Genomic DNA, 27,083 nt, shown 5'->3' on the forward strand with positions numbered 1-27,083 from the left:
CTGGTTATTCTCTTGCATTGACAATGTATATTGTATGGAGGCAAGTTAATCTTGTGACAGCAGCAACCGGTGATGATTTTGTTCGTGATTATATGCAAGACGAAGTCATACACTGAACATCGTATATTTTGTCCTGGGGGAATTCTAATGGCACGTGTCATTAGAAAATCAAAGGTAAATGCCACGACGCTTGTGTCACTCAATGTAATATATATTGCCTTTAGGATGTGGGTCTAGCTATGGACAGGTTTCGTCAAGATCAGCCAACATCAGGGTTCCCTAAAACATGGCGATGTTATTGTCAGTGCTGTTCTCCTTGCGGGCATGAAACTTGATAGTTGCATATATGTTTTTTAACACCGCAGTAAGCTATGCCACGTCGGTCTGTGAGTAATCTGTACCAGAGACTGAACACACGAACACATGAATTCCTCCAAGTCACGACCATCTGATCCGGATTTGGGATGCGTGGGACCTTTTCAGATTTCCCGAGGCCCAAGGAAGTGTAACACAAAGAATATCGATGTTCATGCATTTATTGTCTACACATTATAGAATTCATTCATTCAAAATCATGAACGTACCTGGAAAATGAGCAGAAAGACAAGATCGTTTAAACTTTATGACGTCTTTCGACTTATATAGATCATTTAAAGAATAGGATGTTCGAGCATCCAGAAGTAGTGCTTGCTGTTGTTACCTAGTTTGTTATCTGACTACTACTACTACTACTACTACTACTACTACTACTACTACTACTACTAATACTAATACTAATACTACTAATACTAATACTAATACTACAACAGCCGTCATATAGCTGGAATATTGCTGAGTGCGGCGTTAAACAACAAAAACAACGAACAACTACTACAAAATCAGCTGTCTTTGTACATATTTATCTCACATCTATTTCACAGTTTCAGATGAGGCTATAAGGCATTACGGGATATACACACGAACATACCTCACTCACAGAGGACGATGTGCCTCAGCACACATAGTGTGCTAAAGTGGTAAAGATACTAACATGGATGCCATGGCGGCTGTGTCTGATAGGAATGTGTTATTCACCTCTAATTACTCCGCGTGAAAGGAGGTGAGGTGATGTGAAATGGGGTTTAACGTCGCATCTAAGCTTATTGCACTCATATGCATGTGTGTGTGCGTGTGTGGGTGTGTGTGTGTGTGTGTGTGTGTGTGTGTGTGTGTGTGTGTGTGTGTGTGTGTGTGTGTGTGTGTGTGTGTGTGTGTGTGCGTGTGTGTGTGCGTGCGTGTGTGTGTGTGTGATATTGACTTAGCCATCAAAATGTCAATCAAAGTGTCAACAGATATATAAAACATATCTAGATCTAACAAGTGAACAATAAGAACATAAACCTTTCTTTAGGAACATTATTGCTTTCAAAGATCACATGGGAAGCCAAATATCGACATATATATGAAGCTAAAATATCTCTTTGCATTTCATTACAAATATGCGAGGTAAATAGACTATCAATGAAAATGGAACAATTCCAACAACAACGCACTATCTATTTTCTAAAGAAGCATAACACGACCAACATAGTCGACTAAGATACTTCTAGAACAGATAGCTGTATGTGTATTGCATTTAAAGTGCTTCGATGCGTTCTACGAAAATGAAATAGGACGATGAACAGATGAATGCAATGACAAACATACATGGATTAAAAAATGCCTTCTTGAAATATTCAATTGGTACCTATAACATAATCTTGTCCCAGGTATAGCATACAAATACATGAGATGAAATGTGGATAATGAAAGTCTATTGCCTTTTCTTGTGCTTTACCATTGAGAACTATTTATCAATAGCAGGACATCGACGGTGTAATGTTTCTTTAAGCCTTGCATGTTTACGTGGGGTCAAGTCATGCCTGTAGTAAGCTGGGTAGTAACACGCCACAATAATAGTACCACAAATAACGTCCACAGTGTTTGTTATACTGTACAATCTTTCACTGCGATACTGACAGATTATGAAAAGGTACGATGTTGTATGTGACAAAAGTCCTATATGCTGAACCTGGTGATTGAAAATTTCAATTACAAATGATTGGAGGTCCATGTTATACAAATATGTTGTTAAGAAGTAGTTCAGATTGGTTCCGTTGGAATTATGTAAAAATATACACGCATTCAAGTTTGGATCGTACGAAAAGCTGCCCATACATATAAAACTGTTATTTTCATTTCATAGCGTTCTTCACACTTTAGAGGTTGAAGGATGAAAATGATCACTAATGGAAACCTGAAAATGCACAGATACAACTACGAATGAGTGATGATTTCATTGGCCATCTCATACACATTTGTCACTACAAGAAGACAAATAGTCCTTCAATGTTAAGGTCAAGTTTGAACGGGAGCTGTTGGCTGTCTGTAGATAGGTGATTGGTTCTCATCAGTGTCTTTGTGGCCAGGTAGCAACGGAAGACCACGTTGCTTTTCTGTAGAATAAAATGAGACATGAGTTCACAAATAGGAATGCGCTTTACTAGTAATGTTTCTATACAGTGTAGTTTGTCTAAGACATTATCCAGAAATAACAGTATCCAATGCAACTAATGTTTATATTTTGAGACCAACATTTAGTTTCTGAATTGAATAAAGCATTATGTTGCACTGTAAATAGTTTCAAAAGTGAGCTATACGTGTGATTATAGCTAACGTATATTAGGTAACCATAATAAGGTAGAAGCGCACCTTCGTCATCTGCGGATCTGTGACGAACCGGTTGTCTGTAAATATTAAACATAACCATGTGTTCATTGTTTATGGCAATTAGCATTTTGAACTTTTGTTCATCACAAAAAAATGTGTTTCGCCAGTTTCAACACATGCAATCTTGTTTACTGACCACAACTGCCATTTTAATCTGATTTCAGTGAGTACCAACATATGGTATATTTATGTTCAACGAAATATAATAATTTTAGAAGTCCTTAATATGTTGATGGCCAGGTTACATGCTTTCGATCTCATTCCATTCAAGTGAAAAATATCTTTTTGTGGCGTCTGTATGTCAAATGGGAGGTCAAAGTCAACTGATGCTTTAAATGTTCCTGTGATACAATATGTTACCTGCCAAACTTGATCCCATCCTCGATAGTCTCTGGGAGGTCTTTGTTGAGTGTTTCCGGCAGGAGTAGTGCCAATAGACCTGCCAGGACGGACAGACTGCCAAATACCATTAGTGGCAGGGCGCGGCCGAAGTCCCCGCCAATAAACTTGCCCTGTAGAAAAGGTAATACTGTGAATATTGAATGCAATCATAATTGTAGCAACTGGTATTTGAAATAATAAATTTCAACCGGATGTAATCCGATCGTTTCGAAACAAATGCTGGGACATGTGGTCATGCGTAAAACACATTTCTATACATTTACAGGAACGAAAACAGTTTGAACCAATTAGATTACAACCTTGCGACCGACTTCCAGCGTGTCATCATTGTTTTTCCCTCTTGAAAATCAAACCACGAAGTGTTAACCATCTTACTCATAAGTTTCACTACTAGAGACTTTTGGCTTTGAGTAGAACCCTTATTCCATCAAATGTCGAGAATGCGTTACCATGAATCTGAAACTATGGTCAGTTGCATACATACAATGTAAAAGTATAATACCAAATAAACATTCGTGATTGCCAAATCTATCTGATAACCGTTATACTGTTTTATCTCCTTGCCACAATGAAGGTACGTCACATACGCATAGTACATTAGTATACATCAACACACATGAATGGCTAAGTATTACAATGGTCTTATTGGTCCACTGAAAAAGTCAATTTTTGAAGTTCCAGAAAACTTTCAAATATTGGTATGAAGTCAGGTTTGTCTTATCATACGCTTGCAAGTTTCTGACTTCCGACATGATAAAAAATATAAGTATGGCAAAATGAGTGAAAATGGTTGATTTTCGAGCTGTCTAACTGAGAAAGTATGTGTCCAAGATATTTTATGGATGACAACTTCTTTATTCAATTATTTTCGGTGTAGATACTTATACCGGTGCCAATACAATAGTTCATATGATGTACTGTTTTAAGCTTCATCTTGCTAAACGATTTCTAAACGTAATGAAGATTCCATAGGCCAACAATGACCCTTATCATGCATTGCCTTTTACATGTTACACCTTTGGTCAGACATCTGTGTCAGTTATGTATTCGAGCTCCACATAAAACATGCATACGTAAGAAAACTTCAAATTTAATCAGCTCGAACATCACAAAGAAGACTAATCTTTAATTATCACAAAAAGAAACTTAAATTAAGTTCGACACCAATGAATGTCTACTTGATATACATACCCAGTCTACAATATATGGAGCTATCATGCCTCCAACCCGGGCACAGGAGGAACTTGCCCCGGTGGCGGAGTGGCGGATGGCTGTTGGGAACAGCTCTGAGGAGAACACGTAGATGATGGCAAAGCCAGCTGCTGCCCCAAGCTTCCCTATCATAGCGAAGAGGACGGTGATCCACTGTATTGCTACAATACAAAGCATTGTAGATCTCTTCAAAATATTCACCTCAAGATAAAACCTTTCTAAGGTACGATACAGATAAATGTATTTTTTTCAAAAATGGCTGACTGACTGGTTGAATAAATGAATGAATGGCAATATCCAATTTCGGAACTATTAGCAACGCTAAAGGTATGTGCATGCTCGCATTTTGACTAGTGAAGTCAAAAACAAAAATAAAAGCTACTTCAGTAAATGTAACACATTAAGAAGACTTTGTTTCAGGAATCATGGTGACACCAGGTGAAACCATCGTCTACTTACACTCATGTACATAAGGGATGGTAAGGTATCGTCTGCTTACACCCGTGTACATAAGGGATGGTAAGGTATCGTCTACTTACACTCGTGTACATAAGGGATGGTAAGGTGTCATCTACTTACACTCGTGTACATAAGGGATGGTAAGGTGTCATCTACTTACACTCGTGTACATAAGGGATGGTAAGGTGTCATCTACTTACACTCGTGTACATAAGGGATGGTAAGGTGTCATCTACTTACACTCGTGTACATAAGGGATGGTAAGGTGTCATCTACTTACACTCGTGTACATAAGGGATGGTAAGGTGTCATCTACTTACACTCGTGTACATAAGGGATGGTAAGGTGTCATCTACTTACACTCTTGTACATAAGGGATGGTAAGGTGTCGTCTAATTACACTCGTGTACATACGGGATGGTAAGGTGTCGTCTACTTACGCCCGTGTACATAAGGCGATGGTAATGTATCGTCTACTTACACTCGTGTACATAAGGCACTTGTAAGGTGTCGTCTACTTACACCCGTGTACATAAGGGATGGTAAGGTGTCATCTACTTACACTCGTGTACATAAGGGATGGTAAGGTGTCATCTACTTACACCCGTGTACATAAGGGATGGTAAGGTGCCATCTACTTACACTCGTGTACATAAGGCGATGGTAATGTATCGTCTACTTACACTCGTGTACATGAGGGGCTGGTCTACTTACACTCGTGTACATAAGGGACTGGTAAGGTATGGTCGACTTACACTCATGAACATAGGGGATTGTAAGACTCGTCTACTTACACTCGTGCACATAAGGGATTGTAAGACTCGTCTACTTACACTCGTGCACATAAGGGATTGTAAGACTCGTCTACTTACACTCGTGCACATAAGGGATTGTAAGACTCGTCTACTTACACTCGTGCACATAAGGGATTGTAAGACTCGTCTACTTACACTCGTGTACATAAGGATAGTGACATATATTCTACTTACACTGGTGTACATAAGGGAGTGTAAGCCTCGTCTACTTCCACTCATGTTCATAAGGGGCTGGTTTACTTACACTCATAAGACTAGTGAGTGAAGTCAGCGCCAAGTCAGTGGTCGTCTACTATATCTGATTACCATAAGGGGTTGTCAGTCATCGTCTACTACACTCAGTAACATACAGGATTACAAGAAATCGTCTATTTACATGCATTAACATAGAGGATTGTAACACACAGTCCACTTACACTCATCAAGATACTTGACAGTTAGACATCGTCTTCTTACACTGGTTAACAGACATTATGGTTACACATTTTCTACCTTCTTTGATCAACGCAGAGGATTGTAACGCCAGTGTCTATTTGCGCTCATCATATCGAGGATAGTAATACATTGTCAACTTACATTGAAACATACTCTACTTACACTGATCAGCATACAGGATAGTGAAGATGGTGAGGATGCAGGACACTCCTCCTATGATCATCATTGCACAGTGCATGATCTTCCTTCCTAGTCTGTTGAGCAATCCTATTGAGAGCGCATAGGCCGGGAACTCCACAAGTCCCACCAGCAGGAAGTTGAGGTGGAGGCTGCCTGCCCCAAGGTTGTCTGAGTTGAGAGATAGGCCGTAGTACACCATGCTGACCACCAACCTAAACGCAAGTTTCAAATCATTTTATAAGAAAACATTTCCAGATGGTCTTCAATCATAAACGTGATTATCCTATTCAAAACAGTGTGGTCTGAGCTGCAAGTAATGATTATGGGTTATATTGAATAAATAGCAAAATCAGTCCCTGGTGACTTTTGGCATTAAATACATCTGACAGTCATCAAATGTCAGCAGATGTAATTATTCATATTTCAGAATCTACATCTGACATCCGTTACTTTCTAAGCAGACAAGTATACGTTTCGATTAGAAACATATAAGGGGCAGCCAAATAAATTGAGATGAATTTATTTCATATCTAAAAAGGTAAGCAAAAAATGATAAGAACTATTCATATAACAAATATTGAGAAACTTGACGAGTATTGCTTTATTGATATTAAACAAAAATATTGTCCAAGAACTGTGGCTCACCTTACACATCAGAACTAAGGAAAGTATGCCGATTGTGAGTTTTAAGTTCTTTTATAATTATTTGGCTTTTTCATTTGGTCTGCGTGGTGTAGAAGGGCAGCATTGGGTACATTAATTTTCAAATGAATTAAAAGAACATCGGTAGTAAACATCCATATTACGTTTCGCCACAAATTATTACCCCTGTCAATATGTCCTCAGGGGAATTAATGATGGCGGAGAACACGCCAACCATACTCTCATCCATTATAATTTCTTTGGAGCCACGGAAATCCAACAACATTGATAAGAACGTTTAGTGAAAAATATTTATATGAAGCCAAGAGAAACGAGATTTTGTAGGCACTACATCACGTTTATTCCTCCAAATCATTTTGATCACACAAAATTGCATTTGTTTACATACTAATTTACGGGAATTTGTTTCGAAACGTATTTATACAAAAACGCATTTCTACTTATAATAACTTCTAACACAAATGTCCAGTGTGCGTCAAATTGCACTATGTTGTAATTATGAAATCTTAGACTGTTCAAGTATCTAACATTTCAGTACAAATAATATATATTGAGTCATTGTCTTGTCACAAAATAGGTCAGAATACATTAAATATCTCAGGTTTGTCAAAAGAATAGTTATTTATGTTAATACAGCTTGTGTATATATTCCGTGTTTTTTATGAAATTGCTTTTGAGTAGCACATCGTATTGAGGAAAGTGTTCATCTATAACTTTTGAATCTCGTAGCTAGGAGTAGAGACAACTATTACTTGCCGTTGATTCTTTTAAAGCGAGCAAGGGACTACTTTCTTCAACGCCAATTAATTTGTTTTTAAGCCTTTACCACTGACATGTTTTCTTTGTCCAAAATATTTTATAAACCAACATCTTACAATGTGAAAGTAACCTATTTCAGGTCACAAAAACCTACCCATCTTACCAGTTAAAAAATATGATAAGAGTTCGTATACACATGACTGGATTGGTGAAGAGATCGAAGAAGCTGCCCTTGAGTTTGTCGTTATTATGTTTTTCAAGCTCTGACGCTTGGTGCTCAAACAGTTTTTCGGGTAACGTGACTTTGTTCACGGCTGCTGCGCGGCGTATGATCACTTCCGCTTCCTGGTCCCGGAACTCGTTCAGCAGCCATCTTGGAGATTCTGGAATGACCCTGTCAAAAAGATCAAGTATACCTATTTGGCTCGATACATAATACAATTTTAAAACCTTCAACTCAATGACATGTAATTGTAAACTTTCATATCATATTAGTTTCATGTAAATTTAAAGCAGGCTATTTTTTTGTCGCAAGATATTGTATTCGTATTTGAAATTCTAACGTAACGAAAGTTTCAGAATGTAGTTTAGCTCTTATGGACTTTAAGGGTCTTGCAAGCCGACTTATAATTTCAGTATATTTTCTCATTTTTCGTCATGGGCCTTCTTTCATTTCAAGGGTTTGCGTTAAGGCTGGCTACTGTTCCGTTAGAGCTGTCATTAACAACATGATTAAATCACTGACCACCAGTAAATGAGGAAGAAGGCGACAGGGATGGACATGGCTAGCTCCAGCGTATGCCAGTCTCGGATGAAGTAGGCAACTCCGGACAACATCGTCATGCCGATGGCGAAGAACACCTCGATCATTATCCCGGTCCAAACACGCTTAGAGGGACCTACTATCTCCAAACCTGGTGAAATAAAGCTGGGAGAACTATTTCTCAGAAAACAACTACTTAGAGAACAACAATTTTCAGAAGGAACTGATAAGCATTAATTCCGAGTTGTAGAATTACTCAATATATATCCATAGTCTATTAAAGAAAGGGCCGGTCGGGTAGCCTAGTGGTTAAAGCGTTCGCTCGTCACGCCGAAAACCCGGGTGCGATTCCCGACATGGGCACATTGTGTGAAGCCCATTTCGGGTGTTCCCCGCCGTGATATTGCTGGAATATTGCTAAAAGCGGCGTAAAACCAAACTTACTCACTCACTATTAAAGAAATAGTTGTTAAAGAATAGAATTTTAGTGGTCGTTGTTTATCGTACAATAAAACGCTGCAGTGACAATAAACCATGAGAGGCGCATTCCGCCTGTACGATAAAGAACTTCCACGTGTCGTTTATTTCTTATATGAGATATCAACATTATGATAAAATGAACAAGCTGTAAAAATAGTGAACCACGCTTCATATGCATTCTTCATTGTTCTTTGCTGCCTTATACGTATATTCTGATAAAATATAGAAAATGTGGGTTTCATCTTTTGTTGCAACGCCGTGGTTGATTGAGTGGTTATAAGAAAGTGGTGGTTATAGTGGTATATTTATTGGTAAATTGAATGGTAGTTGTAGTGATAGATTGATTGCAAGAGGTAAATTGAATGATAGTTGTAGTGGTAAATTGATTGGTAAGTTGAATGGTAGTTGTAGTGGTAAATTGATTGGTAAATTGAATGGTAGTTGTAGTGGCAAATTGATTGGTAAATTGAATGGTAGTTGTAGTGGTTAATTGATTGGTAAATTGAATGGTAGTTGTAGTGGTAAATTGATTGGTTAATTGAATGGTACTTGTAGTGATAGATTGACTGGTAAATTGAAAGGTAGTTGTAGTGGTAAACTGAGTGATTGATTTGGTGGTAGTTAGGCAGTAGAGTTGTAGATGTAGATCTAGAGTAAGGGGGAACGGTAGTGTAGTGTCAGTGTATTTGAAGTGGTTATAACTGAGCTGAATGACTGCATATTGTTATTAGTACAGGTAGTTTAGGAAGTAACTGTAGGTGTAGCGTTCATGTTACTGCCAATGGTGCTATCATGTCAGTAGTATGGATGATCATTCACCTATGACGAAACACGTGGTGAAGACCCCGGCTGAAGCGGCGCCGTTGATGAAGCGGAGGAAGACGAATGTGACGAAGTTGCTGGACCAGTTCAGTGTGATGCCGCCAGTGATAAGGAACAGGATACACAGATAAAGAGCCTTCTTCCTCCCAATCCTTGGGGAAGAACAGAAATAAAGTGAAAAAGTGATATATACATGACACGTTATGCTACATTCTTGACTTCATTTAACATGAGTGTGTTCTTTTGTACACATCATTTACTTACTTATCATGTATACTATACAACAATCCATCCAAATTATTTACTATCCGTGTTTACTATTGTAATGTAATGTATACTATTTAACCAGGCGTAATTTAGATTGTACTAGTCGTGCTTACTATTATGCTTGCCATGTCTACCATGTAGAGTAATATTTATTATTTTACTTGCCGAGTTTAAATAATTTACTAGATATGTTTACCATTGTGCTTGTCATGTTGAATAGAGTTTAATTGGAGAGTAAGTGAGTGAGTGAGTGAGTGAGTGAGTGAGTGAGTGAGATGTGTTTAACGCCGCTTTTAACAGTATTCCAGTCATATCACGGCGTGTCAGCTTAATGTGGGAGAAAAGCCCGAAGTGATGCAGGTCTTAGACGTTTACCACTTCGGTGAAACCCACGATTACGGGTATGGTGCTGACAAACCTAGAAACATAATCGGGGCGAACCGGTATCCGAACCCGCAATCATAGGTTTCTGGCGTGCCCAAGGGACGCAACTCTGCACAGCGAATTGCGGCGCCTCAGACGACTGGACCACCCGTGCCCCCTTAATTGGAGAAAGTTAGCTCCCTTGGCAAGCAGAGGCGTTCACACATCAACTCAAGTCAATAAATAACAACAATTTAACATACTGAAGCACCTCGAGGTGCCATAAAGGTCAGATGTGGGTATCAACTGAAGTCTGGAGGGCGAGAATAGGGTGTTTTGTGCATCCCAAAGGCGTGAGACAAATAGACAAGATTCAACCCAACAGCCCCACGAGTGAGTCGACGCCGGGTATGGCGACAGGATACAGGCTACTTCTGCGCAGTGCTGTGCTTCTGTTTGTAGTGATTACAGGATCTAGTACAGCAACTGAGAGCCAAGATCTGCGTCCATCTTTAATTCCACCACCGACGCAGTTTCCATCAGGTGAGATCTGTGACTTATATTATCGACGATAAACAGTGTTTACATGTCGAAAACATGAATAGATGACAACATTTCTGAATTATTTATTCATTCGGTTGATCTACTTGTAAATGAGGAAGAAGAATACCTAGAATTGTTATTTAATGTGATATTTGAAGAGGGATACTTCCCGGAAACATGGTTCATTGGTATTTTTATTCCGCTTCATAAAGCAGGTGCTTCTAATCATGCCAACAACTACAGAGGGATAACTCTCTTGTGTATCTTCAGTAAAATATTTACTTTTATTATCAACAAGAGACTTGTGTGTTGGGCCAATACCATGGATAACATTTCGGAATCGCAGGCTGGATTTAGGGAAGGATATTCCACAGTTGATAATGTCTTTATATTGCAATCTCTGATACAGCGCTATATCAACAAAAAGGGGGGGAAGTCTTATGGCTTATTTGTTGACTTCTCTAAAGCATTTGATTCTATATACAGGTGTAAACTATGGAGATCATTTTCTGCAGGTGGACTCCAAAAATGTTGAAGTTATTATGTAGTATTTATGAAAATGTTAAAACGTGTGTACGGGACAAGGGTTTGATGTCTGATATGTTTTAATACAAATTTGGCCTCCGCCAAGGATCTATATTGAGTCTGTTTTTATTTTAACAATTGTACAAACGGCATTCAATTGCATCCAGTTGTTGTTCAACTCTTTCTTTTATTATTTGCAGATGATATTATCATGTTCTCAAGCACAGCTAGTGACTTGCAAAAGCAAATTGATGTCTCAGAAAATTACTGTGATAAATGGAAACTCACTTTTAATAGAGTCAAAACCAAAATTATTGTATTCAGAAATGGTTGCAAACTTGCCAAAATGAAAAAGGGTTCTTTAAAGGTGAAAGTTTGAATGTGACTACACACTATAAATATGTGGGTGTTTATTTCAGTTACAATCTAAATTGGTCTATTCATGTAAGAGAAGCATCAGTTCATGCCGAAAGGGTTTTATTTGGTATACTAAAGAATTATACATATCCTTGGTGATATAAGTTACAAGTCATTCTTTAAGATCTTTGATGTTATAATTAACCCAATCTTACTTTACGGTGCTGAAATATGGGGATTAAAACAATTTAATGATATCGAAAAGGTCCACTTATTTGCGTGTAAAAGATTGCTCGGTGTAAAACCCAACACATCTAGCGCATTGGTTTATGGAGAATGTGGTAGATATCTTCTATTCATATATTCACAGCTGAAAGTCATAAAGTACTGGCTGATACCCTTAGAAATGTTACAATGTTCTACGATACGAATGGAAAGACTAAATCGGTAACTTATGTGAAAAAATTGTTATTCAATAGTGGTTTTGGAAATGTTTGGTATGATCAATTTGTACAATCTGAAAGTGTATTTACCTATTCTTTTCTGCAGAGGTTAAAAGATATTTATCTGTAATCGTGGTCATTTTCGTTGACATTATCGAATAAATGTTTATATTATAGAATGTTGAAAACTCATATATACACTGAACAGTATATGTTTTATGTAAATATAAAGAAATACCGCAATTCATTAGCAAGATTTCGACGTTCATCCCATGATTTGTGCGTCGAGAGTGGGAGATACACAAAATCTCCAAGGTCAGAAAGTTTATGTAAAATGTGTAAAAGGCAAGATGTAGAGGATGAATATCACTTTTTACTTGTATGTCCATTTTACTCCATGTGAGAAAAAAATATATTCCTATATACTACTTTAACGATCCAAATATTGTGAAATTCCGACAATTGTTAAACAGTCCAGATAATTAATAATGCAAAACTAAGACATGTACATATTCCACGCACTGTTATATAGAACCAAATCTGTTAAAATTGTGTGCAACATCTCTGTCACATGTAAAATAGGCTTGGTGCCTCTTAATTACTTGAATAAAGATTGATTGATTGATGTTTAATAGCTTGCTTCTCGTGTTAACTATTGTACTCGCAATGTTTTCTACAGAAGTAGTCATATTGTGACTCACTTGTCTCCCAGGGCTCCAGCAGCAAAGGCTCCGAAGAAGTAGCCTCCCATGAATATCATCTGAGAATGTGTGGCAAGTATGGCGTCGTCACACACGAAGTTGAGCTGCAAGAAATTGGTTATTTGTGAAATATGTCAAAGTAGTGTCCATTCTCATATACCTTCACGTATCATCGGATGAGATACAATACAGTGAGTCGACTGACACCAACCAGTGCTAGCAGAAGATACAGCATGTGTACACTCTCTTTACTAATTTTACGTTATGCATTTAATAGACATTATCATTACACTTACATCTGGAAATTTCAGTATTTGATCGAAAAGTAGTAAAAGTTCCTTTTACTGTCCTGACTTCTAATTAACGTAAAGTAATGGTACGTTTTTAGTGTAGATTGAATAGTCTGGGACTATTTGTACAGAAGAGTCCAGCGGACCTTAATATTAGCAGTTGAATATTCACCTCCGTTGACACAGTAGACTCAAACACAGACTTGTCGTACACCCACTTCTGACACCCGACCACTGTACGGTTGACGCCATCATTGGTGCCGTTGTTACCGTTGAAGTAGATGTGACAGCTGTCAAGCTGCAGTTTGCCGTCCTTTTTGACGTAGGGGATGGTGGCGTTGATCAGATGCGCGTGGTTGTCCGACTGTACATCGTAGGTGTCGTTGTCGTAACCGGGGATGGCGCACCTGTAGGATAATAGATAGAAGGTGTCGTGGTTTGAAGTGACCACACAAACAAATAGCAGAATTCCTGGCTAACTGCATACTGTTTCTAGGCAACAGAAACATTTAGAAGATTGCGAAAGGATTTGAGATATTTATTTTGATCATCATGCAGTGGATCTTAAACTGCGAATTCAAGTTAGTTTGGTATTATCACACAACATCGTTTCAACGAATTTAATGAACAAATCATCATATATAAATGAAAAGGTTAGGTTCTGTATCCCTATGGAGAGCTTCTGTTCCACGGGCAACCAGTAAAGTTGTCTTAACATCGGTGTTGGTGGCTCAAAACATCTCCCTACTGTGGAACGAATGAGTGAGGAGTGCTATTTCGACTAGAAGGCAGTGATCTCATTATTATCCACCCTTTAAGATAAGCTGTAGTTAACAGCCTTGTGACAATCCGTGACGGCAGTACTATTATGACGTCATTAAACACATGTAATCAATCATGTAGGTAGTAAGCCTAGATAGGTAGTGAGCCAGTTTTTGCGCTACGTCAGAAATGCTGTGACTCTAAATACAGTGCATTACCACAACAGACTCATTGGCATGCCACGCGATCAGACTCTTCAACTTTTTGTAAACGTACGCGCGTGTACAGAGATACAGAATAGTCCGTTCAAGTGGAAGTCTTCCCATCTGACTACCAAATTGGTTTGCAGTATAATGGGGATATTATCCCAGGACGGCGAGAATGAGGAGTGTGTGAATTTATATTTACACATAAAAGTGAAAAATTGCTCAGAATTAGAGATAATCTGTATAGAGATTTTTAAAGTTAATTTACCTAGAACAGATTATTCCTCGTAGCTGGATAATGTGGGGTTTAGCACCCCTAATGTGGCAAACATTATTGCTTATGCGAAAATCGGAAATACTTAAAATGTTTTGCCCCTTTCGGAATTAGTAAATCCGGAGTTCCTGTAAAGTGAATGTCATGAATGCTAGATAATAACATTTCTTGAAATTTTCTAAAGAAATATTAATTATTCAAAGATAGCCTTTGCATACACGAACACCACATAAATTCAAAAGTAAACTAAGGAGATCTTTGACTACGGTAATCCAGTTCTAGATGACCAGAGTTTATAAGCCTAAGCTGCTTGAGTAGAACACAAAGCAGTAACACAAACATATTCCTATGTGAGGCAAGGGTGGTGGTCAATACCTATTTAACCGTTTCTTAAATGCGGTCCGCCCTTCTGGGTGTCGGTTGTGCATTACAATGAGGTTCAACCACTTCCATTAAGCCACTGGGCTAAAGTTCACCTCTTCAATCTTTGCTAGATGTGGCCATTTATAAATGACTTGGTTTAAGTGGGGACGTGAAACCTATGGTATTACAAAGACCTCCAGATGAGAGTTCGTCTAATCTTTGGGGTAAACAGGGTTAAGTATTGATTACATCACCCTATCATGATCAAGAGTTCAACAGCACTGACCCCAGGGTACAATGTCATTCAAGCAACTTCATCTTAACATTTTCCTTAAAGTCTCACTTTTCTTAAACTTTTCCCCAATGATAAATCATAAGTTTTCTTCAGGTGAAAGGGTTTAAAACGACCAAGCTACGGCCTTTGTTACGGGGTCTTTTCTTTTCATTTCACTAGTGGCATTTGTATGTTTTGTGACCGTCCGTGCATACATCACTAGTGTGCCTACTTCATGTCCCTCGGTGCATATATAGAGGATATTTCCCCCAGTCACTCGATGAGAGAAACATTATATTTTACTCGACACGTGGCATATCCTATTTATTATATAATTTTTGTGTAGTTGTCTACCAGAAAAAATAATTATTTCATTACAAATGTAAAACCTTGAAACGTAAATTCTCCCTACCTAACACACAGGGACGGTTCACCACCCCTTGTATTTGTAACTTAACAAGTAGTTTCGAGGTTGCAAAATCTTAAAAGATATAAACAAAAGTATCAAACAATATTTAGGGTCACGAACATTCTTGATCATACATTAAGATATGATTATATACAAAATCAACTTTAACAAAATAAATATTCTTGAGAAACCAGAAGACCGCTGTTGGAAGCGAAAGAATACACGCTGGTCAAATAACAAAAATGGCGTTTTGCGAAACGAACAGTCTTGATTGACGAGTTAAATGATAAATTTACAGTTTATAATGAAATATTATTTTTCGAGAGAATAACAAACGTCAAGAAGTGATATTAACTCCATACATGACCGTCTATCATTATTTTGGCTTGTCAATGTGTACCTAACGTAAACGGGACGTCAACAGTTTGTGTACGGGCTCGTCACTTACGACAAAGGGAGACAATTTAAGGGGAGGTAACGCTTGTATGACAATAGTTCCGTCAAAGTGTTATGTTCACTACATTGAAATATCAAGTGTTATGTTCACTGCAATGAAAATATCACTTTTTTCAACTTCTGAAAACTCAGTCTTTCACACGGAAGTAAATAATGAATCAGTACGTCCACTGCATACTCTGTGACGTTCCGTTCATACTTCTTGACGTTCCATGTCTACTTCGTAACGTTCCATGCATACATCAGTACGTTTCATGTCTAATTTGTGACTTTCCGTCCATACTTCGTGACGTTCCGTTCATACTTCGTGACGTTATATGCCTACTTCGTGACGTTCCATGCCTGCTTCATGACTTTCCGTTCATACATCAGTACGTTCCATGCATACTCTGTGATGTTCCATGCATACTTCGTGACGTTCCGTTCATACATCAGAACGTTCCATGTCTACTCTGTGACGTCCGTTCATACTTCGTGACGTTCCATGCCTGCTTCGTTACTTTCCGTTTATACATCAGAACGTTCTATGTCTACTTCGTGACGTACCGTTCATACATCAGAACGTCCATGTCTACTTTGTGACGTTCCGTTCATACTTCGTGACGTTCCGTTCATACATCAGTACGTTCCATGTTTACTTTGTGACGTCCCATGCCTTCTTCGTGACGTTCCGTTCATACATCAGTACGTTCCATGTCTACCTTGTGACGTCCCATGCCTACTTCGTGACGTTCCGTTCATACATCAGCACGTTCCATGTCTACTTTGTGACGTCCCATGCCTACTTCGTGACGTTCCGTTCATACATCAGTACGTTCCATGTCTACTTTGTGACGTCCCATGCCCAATTCTTGACGTTCCGTTCATACATCAGCACGTTCCATGTCTACTTTGTGACGTCCCATGCCTACTTCGTGACTTTCCGTTCATACACTCTAGTCCCCTACCTGATGAAATTTACAGGTTCTCGGTGTGTAAGAAATTGAGTGGAAACTGGTATCGATGAGATACAGTGAAGAGCGCGCGCGCACACACACACACTCTCTCTCACACACACACACACACACACACACACACACACACACACACACACACACACACACACACACACACACACACACACCTACGGTAATATACATCTTCAACGACAAAATAACATAATGAAGAAGATTAACCTATCTAACTCGGCAAAAGAGGAACCTAAATGGTCTATAATGATTAAGATAGTAAAAGGGGCAGCATGTGAGAACCAAAGTAATACAACGAACGACATCACAACAACATCATCTATACCATAACAACATCTTACCAAGAAACATTGTAACCAGCTTGTATTTTTACTGTTCATCGGTTAACAGCGAATTATAACATTATGAATAAAAACATATATATATTTTTAGGCATCCATAAATATAACCGACTGAACCATTTTTAATAATTATAACAAATATCTGATAAAAGCAGAGTCCGTTGTACGATTTCGACTTTATTCGCCACCTTATTAATAGGCATTCTTCCTACATACACCTGATATGTCATATTAAAACTGAAATACTGGACAACGTCTAAACTCAAGTTACTACCAAGGTGAACAGGCCGCAGTACGGCATTGCAGGGCTGTACCAAGACAGCATGCTGACTAATTACATGCTCTAGTTGTGTCCTGTCATAACATGCACTTAATGATATGTTACATTTGAACATGGACACCTATTGTCCACAGATCCCTGTAAATTAAACGCCGAAAATAAGGGCCGGCAGGACGCAATGACACAACTTTAATTTGTGAATGTCTGTTAAAACCAATCTTGCCTTTTACCTGGTGAATTTAGTGTCTTCAAAGACGAAGATAATTGTTCAATCAATCAAGACGCTTGAAAATTAAACATTCTTTCATTTCTGTGAACTGTATATAATTTATTTCAGTATTAAGGCCACAGGCCCACATACAATTAATACAATGAAAGTATCTTAAAAATCCTAAATGATTTCTGTGAACTAAGAACTCAAAGTATGTAGATGACTTGAGATGCATGTTCTTACTACACAACTACAATCTTATCACGTGATTATTCTTCCAAGAGAAAACAACCAAAGTTTCATGTCTTGTTTTGTTCGAAACCTTTGAATAAAAAAATGACAATTTAACGCTTAGTTGAGTACACTCATTAACCTATGAATTACTTCTGCTAAATCAGAAGCCTGATAAAGCGTTCTGACAAATTTGTGCAAATGCCAAAATATATGCGATTTGTGTGGCGTACACAATAAAATGACGCACTTTGGAACGTGCAATTGTCCAAACAGGGCAGACAGCAATATTACCTCCAAGAGTTTACAGACATATTAAACGGTTCTTGTAGAGGCTTTATCTAACGCTGCAAGAATAATATATACTTACAATGTTTACTGGAAACAGCCTAACGTGTTTAGATACATGTAATGGGTTGTATTTATCAATGGATATACCATACGTCAGAAAGTAACATGCGGTCTGTGCACGGTTAATAAAACAACACATAGAGCATCATGAACTAGGAGCTCTACAGACGCATGTCAAATATATGCAATAACACATGCAAATTGGTCCACTCACCTGTGGTCTGGAACGTTGAGGAGGAACACGCTGATCATCATCCTGATTCCATGGGCGATGCCAGGGAGACACAGGAGAAAGTACACCCCTTTCTGATAGCGTCCAAACTCCCCCAGATGCCGCAGAACATCATCAAAATTAAGCCTCATCTTTTGTATTCTTATTGTGTCCGCACCGTATTTCCAAACGCTATCATTTATAGATGAAAAGATAATTTCTAATGCTACTATTCCTCAGTGTACAAATGGCTTTACGTTTGGGTCATAGGCTTGTGTGCTATCCTGGAGGCAAGGTGGTGGAACCAGTTTAAAGATGCAAGGCGCTGGAACCACTTTATATATCCATCCAAGGGCGGGTAAGTCCACTGCGGAGCGTATCACCTGAGAACGAACACTGATAACATTATCACGTTTCACATATGTGTGGTGTGTGTGCGTGGAAGATCACTCAGATTTGGGAGGGGAACACCGCTGAAAAGGAAAGTCCCCAGGTCAATGTATAATCACTGCTCTGTATGACTCACGACCTATACATGCGCTTTGTAAGAGCCACACATATTTCAGTTTATCTGTATACTCCAATTGTATTATGAAAACAATTGCATTTATTTCTATAAAAAATATTGATCAACATTTTTTTTAATAAACCGCCGGGCAAAGACAGTATACACCCATGTTTGATGGTTGCTAGAAATGAAGCAAACAGGAAATGGCCGTTAGATGATGGTGTTTTTGAAACGGGTAACATAGCTTTGTTCTGGACCTGTGTTTCGGCGATTGATTTGCCCCTCGTCATGCTTTCATGACGTTTGTAATTGTTTTGTCAAATCTAATTTTCAAGTGCATACTTTCTTTTGCCCAACGTTTTGTACATAAATCTACTGGGCCGCCATCTGGTTTACACATGTATTAGTGAAGTGAGTGCTAGTTAAAGTAGGCATCGGGCTGGTTAAATACATATACGCAAAGTAGGTACACTGTACTAATGTTCTTTGAAATAAAACGTGTTCACGATAAAAAATATACAAACTCAAACTAGAATATATTTTAAAGAATGAGAGACGAGAACCCGGGTAAGTATTACCCTGTTGTGGCCTAGGGGTCCACCGACGATTGTAATGTTTTCTTGGCAGCTTAACTTTTACACTGAAACATCCGGACGTTGTGAATCATAGTGATCATGATGAGTGAGTATTTACGACACGTTAGCAATATTCCAGTCATATGGGGACCACCGTGAACTGGCTTAGCACATACACTAACGTGGGGAAGCTCGGGCATGGCGAGGAAATGCTATAACTACTAGGCTGCCACATCTCCACCTAAAGTGCTGATGTAAGTCCGTCTCCCCAAGTTTACAGCACACAGTGGTGATTACTGAGGACCGAGTCAACTTTTTGAAAGTTCCTCATTCAATACATGTAAATTCAAATTTGGACCAAGTCAGAAAACAACAAACGGCAATAGTTCAGTATTGGGAAATAGACGAAGGTAAAGACAGTTACATGTAAATATCGGGAAGGAGAAGACGTTCAAGGCAGTTCATTAACGGAAAAGAGGAAATGTTCAAGACAGTTCAATCTCGGGAAAAAGAAGAAGTTCAAGACAGTTCATTAACGGGAAGGAGAAAAAAGGTTCAAGACAGTTCAATCTCTGGAAAGAGAAGACGTTCAAGGCAGTTCATTAACGGGAAAGAGAAAAAGTTCAAGACAGTTTAATCTCGGGAAAGAGAAGAAGTTCAAGGCAGTTCATTAACGGGAAAGAGAAAAAGTTCAAGACAGTTTAATCTCGGGAAAGAGAAGAAGTTCAAGGCAGTTCAATAACGGGAAAGAGAAGAAGTTCAAGACAGTTCAATCTCGGGAAATAGAAGTAGACGTTAAAAAGGGTGCATTGGCGGGCAAATAAACGATGTTCAAGATAGTACATTAGCCATAATAGAAGATTTAAGATAGTTTTATAACTCGTAAATTCACCGAAACACCACTCACCTTTTTAAAAGGTTATCTAAAGAGCTCGAGTGTAGTATTCTCTGGGTACTTTTACTTTACGTACCTCCGACCTCCTAGTTAGTCCCCTCAGCTTTCCCTTGTCTACTGTGAAACAGAAAACACTGTTGACGTCAGATGGCAAGGTCTATGGTATGGAAAAAATAGTGTATGTCATGTTACCCTTTCTCAGCACTGTAAAGCATTGTACATGAGTGACAATGTTGCTACGGAAATATATAGGCACCTGACTGCGCATATGGAGAACCGCTCACAATCTGGATCGGGCTGGATGAGGATGACCTGGATCGAGCTGGATGAGGATGACGTATTACGACGATACTAGATGTTTTACAACAACATAATGCGAATCTATATTTCAGATGCTATTAAATTCGTGTTTGCTATTCCGTTTTATTCTAACCCCTAATCATAAAGTACAGAGAGGGAAAAAAAATTTAATGGACATACACGTAACAGAATGGGGCCGTGTTCAGTAATACATCATCAAGCGTTTCCAGAACAGTTGGTTAACTTTCGTGGACTGTAACAATTCGTTCAGCACGATCCATGAGGAGTGATGGAGTGCAAATGCGCATTTAACTCAGGTCTTAGGTTATCATTATAAACATGTAGGTGTGTTTCTTTCTGAATATACCCTCCAGTGGCACTTAAATAAGATCCGAATCAACGTACATATCAACTAGTCATTAAATGCTTTGATTTTGGTTTGATTTACTATTGGCTAGCATAATACAATCCCGGGACAGGGTCTCTGATAATTGTTATGAAACCCAACGGGAGTACGTAACCGTCTGACATCCTTTCTTCCCAAACATTCCAAGTTACGTTATTTGACCAAACCCCTCAACCAAGTTTCAAAATTGTAGTTCAGTATAGTTATGTACTTACTACAGTATCCCAGTCCTCAACAAGCATGTGTCTAGGGTCATCCGATGTGAACATACATGCCGTGGTCAGCGTCCGTGCCCTTGTAAACACACCTGATAGATCACTGCCCATATAGTTATTTATACGTAAACGATGACAAGGAACGCCGCATGGGTGCATGACCTTCACTGGGCCATGTTTACAGTAATTTGCTGTCCGAACACTTTCGTAGGCTATCGGGGGTCATGCTGTCAAAGCCATAATACGCTAGGATAAATGCTTTTATGCGTTTGAAGCTTGTCTAGTGATGCCTGCATCTCTATCATGGCTGTGGGCAGGCATGTTTTCATTGAATAAAAGATAAAAGGAGTAGCAGGACCATGTAATACAGGGTATGGTCAAACGTACGTATACAAGAAGAACGTATTGGTGAAACAGTTAGTTCCTCGCAACATAACCCAGGTTGGATTCTGTTTTACTCTTGGTCTGCATGAAAGAACACACGAATAATTCTGCTTTGCTCTAGCTTTACGTAAAAAACGCACATACACTCTGCTTTACTTAATGTTTATTCAAAGGATAAAACACTCTCCCGGATGTGTTTGATGGACATGGCGAAGAGGCACAAACTGACGACCAAGAGCCGAAGGCCCAAAGGTTTGTCCCGACCCTGAGTGTTTGTATTTTCACCCAAACCCGAGGGATCAGTGTTTTATGTGTCCTATAAATCGAAAAATCTGAAACAACATTGCTTACAATTTTATGTTTTGACTACATTTTTAGCCTTAGGAAACGGGCTTACAATACCTTTTGCTGGCTTACGCTCGTACATGTACTTGAAAAAGACGTTCTTGGTGTATAAGCGCCTCTGTAGCCAAGTGGTCCACTCACTACAAATAAAAGAACGAAGGTTTTCAAGTTCGATCCCACTGAAAAAAAAGAGATCTATTTATCGTTGATTTTACATCATTTCCCGCATTCCGTTTGTTTAGGACCGACCATTTGATATTCTGGGGTTTTGGGGTGTTGTACCGAGATTAGATAATTTTTCAGCTGCAGTTACAAAACCAGCTATTTTTTGCATCAATGTATTTTTTTGTGGCAGGCTATTTCTTTCTTTTTTTAACAGTTTAAAATATAATTATATTTTTTAAGACTTTTCGGAGACAATTTTTTAATATATGCTAACCACCACTAGATTATCCAATGGTCGGTCCCTCAGCACTAATGTGCGTTATGTAGATTGTGTTCTTATGAAAAGTGAATGGTGCTTCACATGAAATTTACATGAAGGAACGTGGCGGTGGAGAGACTAGTGGTTAAAGCGTTTGCTCAGCACGTCGAAGGCCTTGGTTCGATTCCCCGCATGGGTACACTGTGTGAAGCCTATAACCCGCCGTGATATTGCTGGAATATTGCAAAAAGCGGCGTATTACCCAACTCACTCACCCATGAAGGAACACAGCATTCACTCTGCTTCACTCAATGTTTACATTAAACAACACAAAACTAACTCTGCTTCACCCGATATTTACATAAAGGAACACAACATTCACTCTGCTTTACTCAATGTTTACATAAAGGAACACAACATTCACTCTGCTTCACTCTATGTTTACATAAAGGAACACAACATTTACTCTGCTTCACTCTATGTTTACATAAAGGAACACAACATTCACTCTGCTTCACTCTATGTTTACATAAAGGAACACAACATTCACTCTGCTTCACTCTATGTTTACATTAAGGAACACAACATTTACTCTGCTTCACTCTATGTTTACATAAAGGAACACAACATTCACTCTGCTTCACTCTATGTTTACATTAAGGAACACAACATTCACTCTGCTTCACTCTATGTTTACATTAAGGAACACAACATTTACTCTGCTTCACTCTATGTTTACATAAAGGAACACAACATTTACTCTGCTTCACTCTATGTTTACATTAAGGAACACAACATTTTACTCTGCTTCACTCTATGTTTAGATTAAGGAACACAACATTTACTCTGCTTCACTCTATGTTTACATTAAGGAACACAACATTCACTCTGCTTCACTCTATGTTTACATTAAGGAACACAACATTCACTCTGCTTAACTCTATGTTTACATTAAGGAACACAACATTTTACTCTTCTTCACTCTATGTTTACATTAAGGAACACAACATTTACTCTGCTTCACTCTATGTTTACATTAAGGAACACAACATTCACTCTGCTTCATTCAGATGTTTACGTAAAGGAACACAACATTTACTCTGCTTCACTCAATATTTGCATTAAGCAACACAACATTTACTCTGCTTCACTCTATGTTTACATTAAGGAACACAACATTCACTCTGATTCACTCTATGTTTACTTTAAGGAACACAACATTCACTCTGCTTCACTCTATGTTTACATAAAGCAACACAACATTCACTCTGCTTCACTCGATGTTCACATCAAAGAACACAACGTTTTCTCTGCTTCACTCGAAGTTTACATCAAGGAACACAACGTTCACTCTTTTCAACAATCCCATGATTCACCTTTACTCGTGCTCCACATTGGGGAATGCTTTTGCACTTTTGTCTTCCAGACGTTCTTGCGAAGCTACGTTGATTGACTTCGTATACATTGTGCTTAATGACGCTTCCGTGGTAGAGCATCCGCCCTGAGAGGGGACGGCCCGGGGTTCGTTCCCCGGCCGCGTCATACCTAAAGACGTTAAAAGATGGTACTTGTTGTTACCCTGTCGGCATTAAGGGGTTAAAACAAGGACTGGTCGACTCGAAGTCAGTATACTGTGTCTGAGTGGGGTATTTTCAGTTTAAACTGCGGCATGGTATATCAGTGTGCTAGCAGTATAAATCGGCATCAGTCCGGACTAGTACAAGCACACACACGCACGTGCATGCACATTGCTATACAATTGCAATAACCTTGGACGCGACGTAAAACCAAATTTCACCTCAACTCATATTGTGCTAAACTAAGGTGCCGTTTACTCTCTTATTGAAGACTGCATATTCAGTATTTACTATTTGTTATTGGTTACGGTATTCACAAGTACTGTTTTAGTATTATTCGTAACAATATTTGTAGTGACAAACGTGTCTACAGATTCAAATGATGACAGAACTACTCCACCTGTTCACCAGCATAAGCGCTGCCCTTGTCAGGGATATCGCCAGGGGGCGCCACATCGGCTGGTGGCAAGCTTTCAAGTATGCCAAGCGTGTGTTTTTGTTCAGGACTTGACAATCCATGCAACGGCGCAATACTCGACTTTCTGCAGGTTGCAGAAAACACTTTGTGTGTACATGTGTCAGGCACATTGTATTCCTTTCTGTTTTGAATATTGTTGTTGTTATTGTTGTTGTTGTTGTTGTTGTTAATGATTTTAAAATCTAAGACCAAGATTAACTATATGTTGATAAATAAATAATTCCTTGTGTAAGAAACGTATATGTGAAGCATCTACCTTACCATAAATGATTGTGTATGAGCCCCCCGTTACTATTATTTCCCTATTTTTATATATCAAATGTTAATTTCATGTTATAAACAAATGAATAATAAATAACATAAATAAGTGACATCTGAAAATAGAAATGGTGATATCAATTGACATTTCCTTGACATATTTGAAAAAAAACCGTGTTTTCAGAATAAATCTAATTAATAGTATCAACAAAATATATAAAGCTATCCGAAAATCGAATTTAGAATATCATAATTGATATCATAGTGTTTTTACGACAGCAATACATTTAATTATTATATAGCTCTCAATTACCAATAACAGCTCCCTCGTCATTGTAAACAAAACGTACCGACACATCGACTTACACTTCCAACACTGACTACATTTCCAACACTTCCAACTCTTCCAACACTGACTACACTTCCAACACTTCCAACACTTCCAACACTTCCAACACTGACTACACTTCCAACACTTCCAACACTGACTACACTTCCAACACTTCCAACACTGACTACACTTCCAACACTTCCAACACTGACTACACTTCCAACACTTCCAACACTGACTACACTTCCAACACTTCCAACACTGACTACACTTCCAACACTTCCAACACTGACTACACTTCCAACACTTCCAACACTTCCAACACTGACTACACTTCCAACACTGACTACACTTCCAACACTCCCAACACTGACTACACTTCCAACACTGCCAACACTGACTACACTTCCAACACTTCCAACACTTCCAACACTGACTACACTTCCAACACTTCCAACACTGACTACACTTCCAACACTTCCAACACTTCCAACACTGACTACACTTCCAACACTTCCAACACTGACTACACTTCCAACACTTCCAACACTTCCAACACTGACTACACTTCCAACACTTCCAACACTTCCAACACTGACTACACTTCCAACACTGACTACACTTCCAACACTGACTTCACTTCCAACACTCCCAACACTGACTACGCTTCCAAAACGTCCAACACTGACTACACTTCCAACACTGACTACACTTCCAACACTTCCAACACTTCCAACACTGACTACACTTCCAACACTTCCAACACTGACTACACTTCCAACACTTCCAACACTTCCAACACTGACTACACTTCCAACACTTCCAACACTGACTACACTTCCAACACTTCCAACACTGACTACACGTCCAACCATGACTACACTTCCAACACTTCCAACACTGACTACACTTCCAACACTTCCAACACTTCCAACACTGACTACACTTCCAACACTTCCAACACTGACTACACTTCCAACACTTCCAACACTGACTACACTTCCAACACTTCCAACACTTCCAACACTTCCAACACTTCCAACACTGACTACACTTCCAACACTGACTAAACTTCCAACACTTCCAACACTTCCAACACTGACTACACTTCCAACACTGACTACACTTCCAACACTTCCAACACTGACTACACTTCCAACACTTCCAACACTGACTACACTTCCAACACTTCCAACACTGACTACACTTCCAACACTTCCAACACTTCCAACACTGACTACACTTCCAACACTTCCACACCTTCCAACACTTCCAACACTGGCTACACTTCCATCACTGACTACACTTCCAACACTGACTACACTTCCAACACTTCCAACACCTCGAACACTGACTACACTTCCAACACCTCGAACACTGACTACACTGACTACACTTCCAACACTGACTACACTTCCAACACTTCCAACACTGACTACACTTCCAACACCTCGAACACTGACTACACTTCCAACACTGACTACACTACCAACACTGACTACACTTCCAACACTTCCAACACTTCCAACACTGACTACACTTCCAACACCTCGAACACTGACTACACTTCCAACACTGACTACACTTCCAACACCTCGAACACTTCCAACACTGACTACACTTCCAACACTTTCAACACTGACTACACTTCCAACACCTCGAACACTGACAACACTTCCAACACCTCCAACACTTCCAACACTTTCAACACTTCGAAAACATCAAACACTTCCAACACTTCAAAAACTGACTACACTTCCAACACTTTCAACACTGACTACACTTCCAACGCTGACAACATTTACACTCACTTCCAACACTGA

General features: G+C 38.9%; 1 protein-coding gene and 1 pseudogene across 5 annotated transcripts; one reads left to right on the top strand and one right to left on the bottom strand.

Moving 5' to 3' along the window:
• Nucleotides 1–522: 522 nt before the first annotated feature.
• Nucleotides 523–24,680, bottom strand: LOC124111068 (organic cation transporter protein-like). Of its 5 annotated transcripts, XM_046470640.2 has the most exons (15): nt 24,594–24,680; nt 23,993–24,161; nt 22,250–22,332; nt 20,619–20,659; nt 18,568–18,947; nt 13,400–13,634; nt 12,938–13,041; nt 9,736–9,890; nt 8,419–8,587; nt 7,837–8,067; nt 6,234–6,463; nt 4,342–4,523; nt 3,109–3,260; nt 2,731–2,765; nt 523–2,474 (listed from the first exon to the last, which is right to left on the bottom strand). In XM_046470640.2, exons 5-15 carry the CDS (start codon nt 18,714–18,716, stop codon nt 2,377–2,379), a joined length of 1,740 nt encoding a protein of 579 aa, XP_046326596.2. In that variant the 5' UTR covers nt 18,717–18,947; nt 20,619–20,659; nt 22,250–22,332; nt 23,993–24,161; nt 24,594–24,680; the 3' UTR covers nt 523–2,376. The 5 variants fall into 5 exon arrangements, with proteins under 5 accessions (XP_046326596.2, XP_046326603.2, XP_046326583.2 ...); XM_046470647.2 differs by lacking the exons at nt 22,250–22,332; nt 23,993–24,161; nt 24,594–24,680 and adding an exon at nt 21,464–22,194; XM_046470627.2 differs by lacking the exons at nt 22,250–22,332; nt 23,993–24,161; nt 24,594–24,680 and adding an exon at nt 21,464–22,194 and having other exon boundaries at nt 20,555–20,659.
• A 1,113-nt stretch (nt 24,681–25,793) lies between these two features.
• LOC125373247 lies at nt 25,794–27,083 on the top strand (annotated as a pseudogene).

The sequence above is a fragment of the Haliotis rufescens genome, unplaced genomic scaffold, assembly GCF_023055435.1.
Source record: "Haliotis rufescens isolate VD_foot unplaced genomic scaffold, xgHalRufe1.0.p SCAF_5, whole genome shotgun sequence".
Lineage (NCBI taxonomy): Eukaryota > Metazoa > Mollusca > Gastropoda > Lepetellida > Haliotidae > Haliotis > Haliotis rufescens.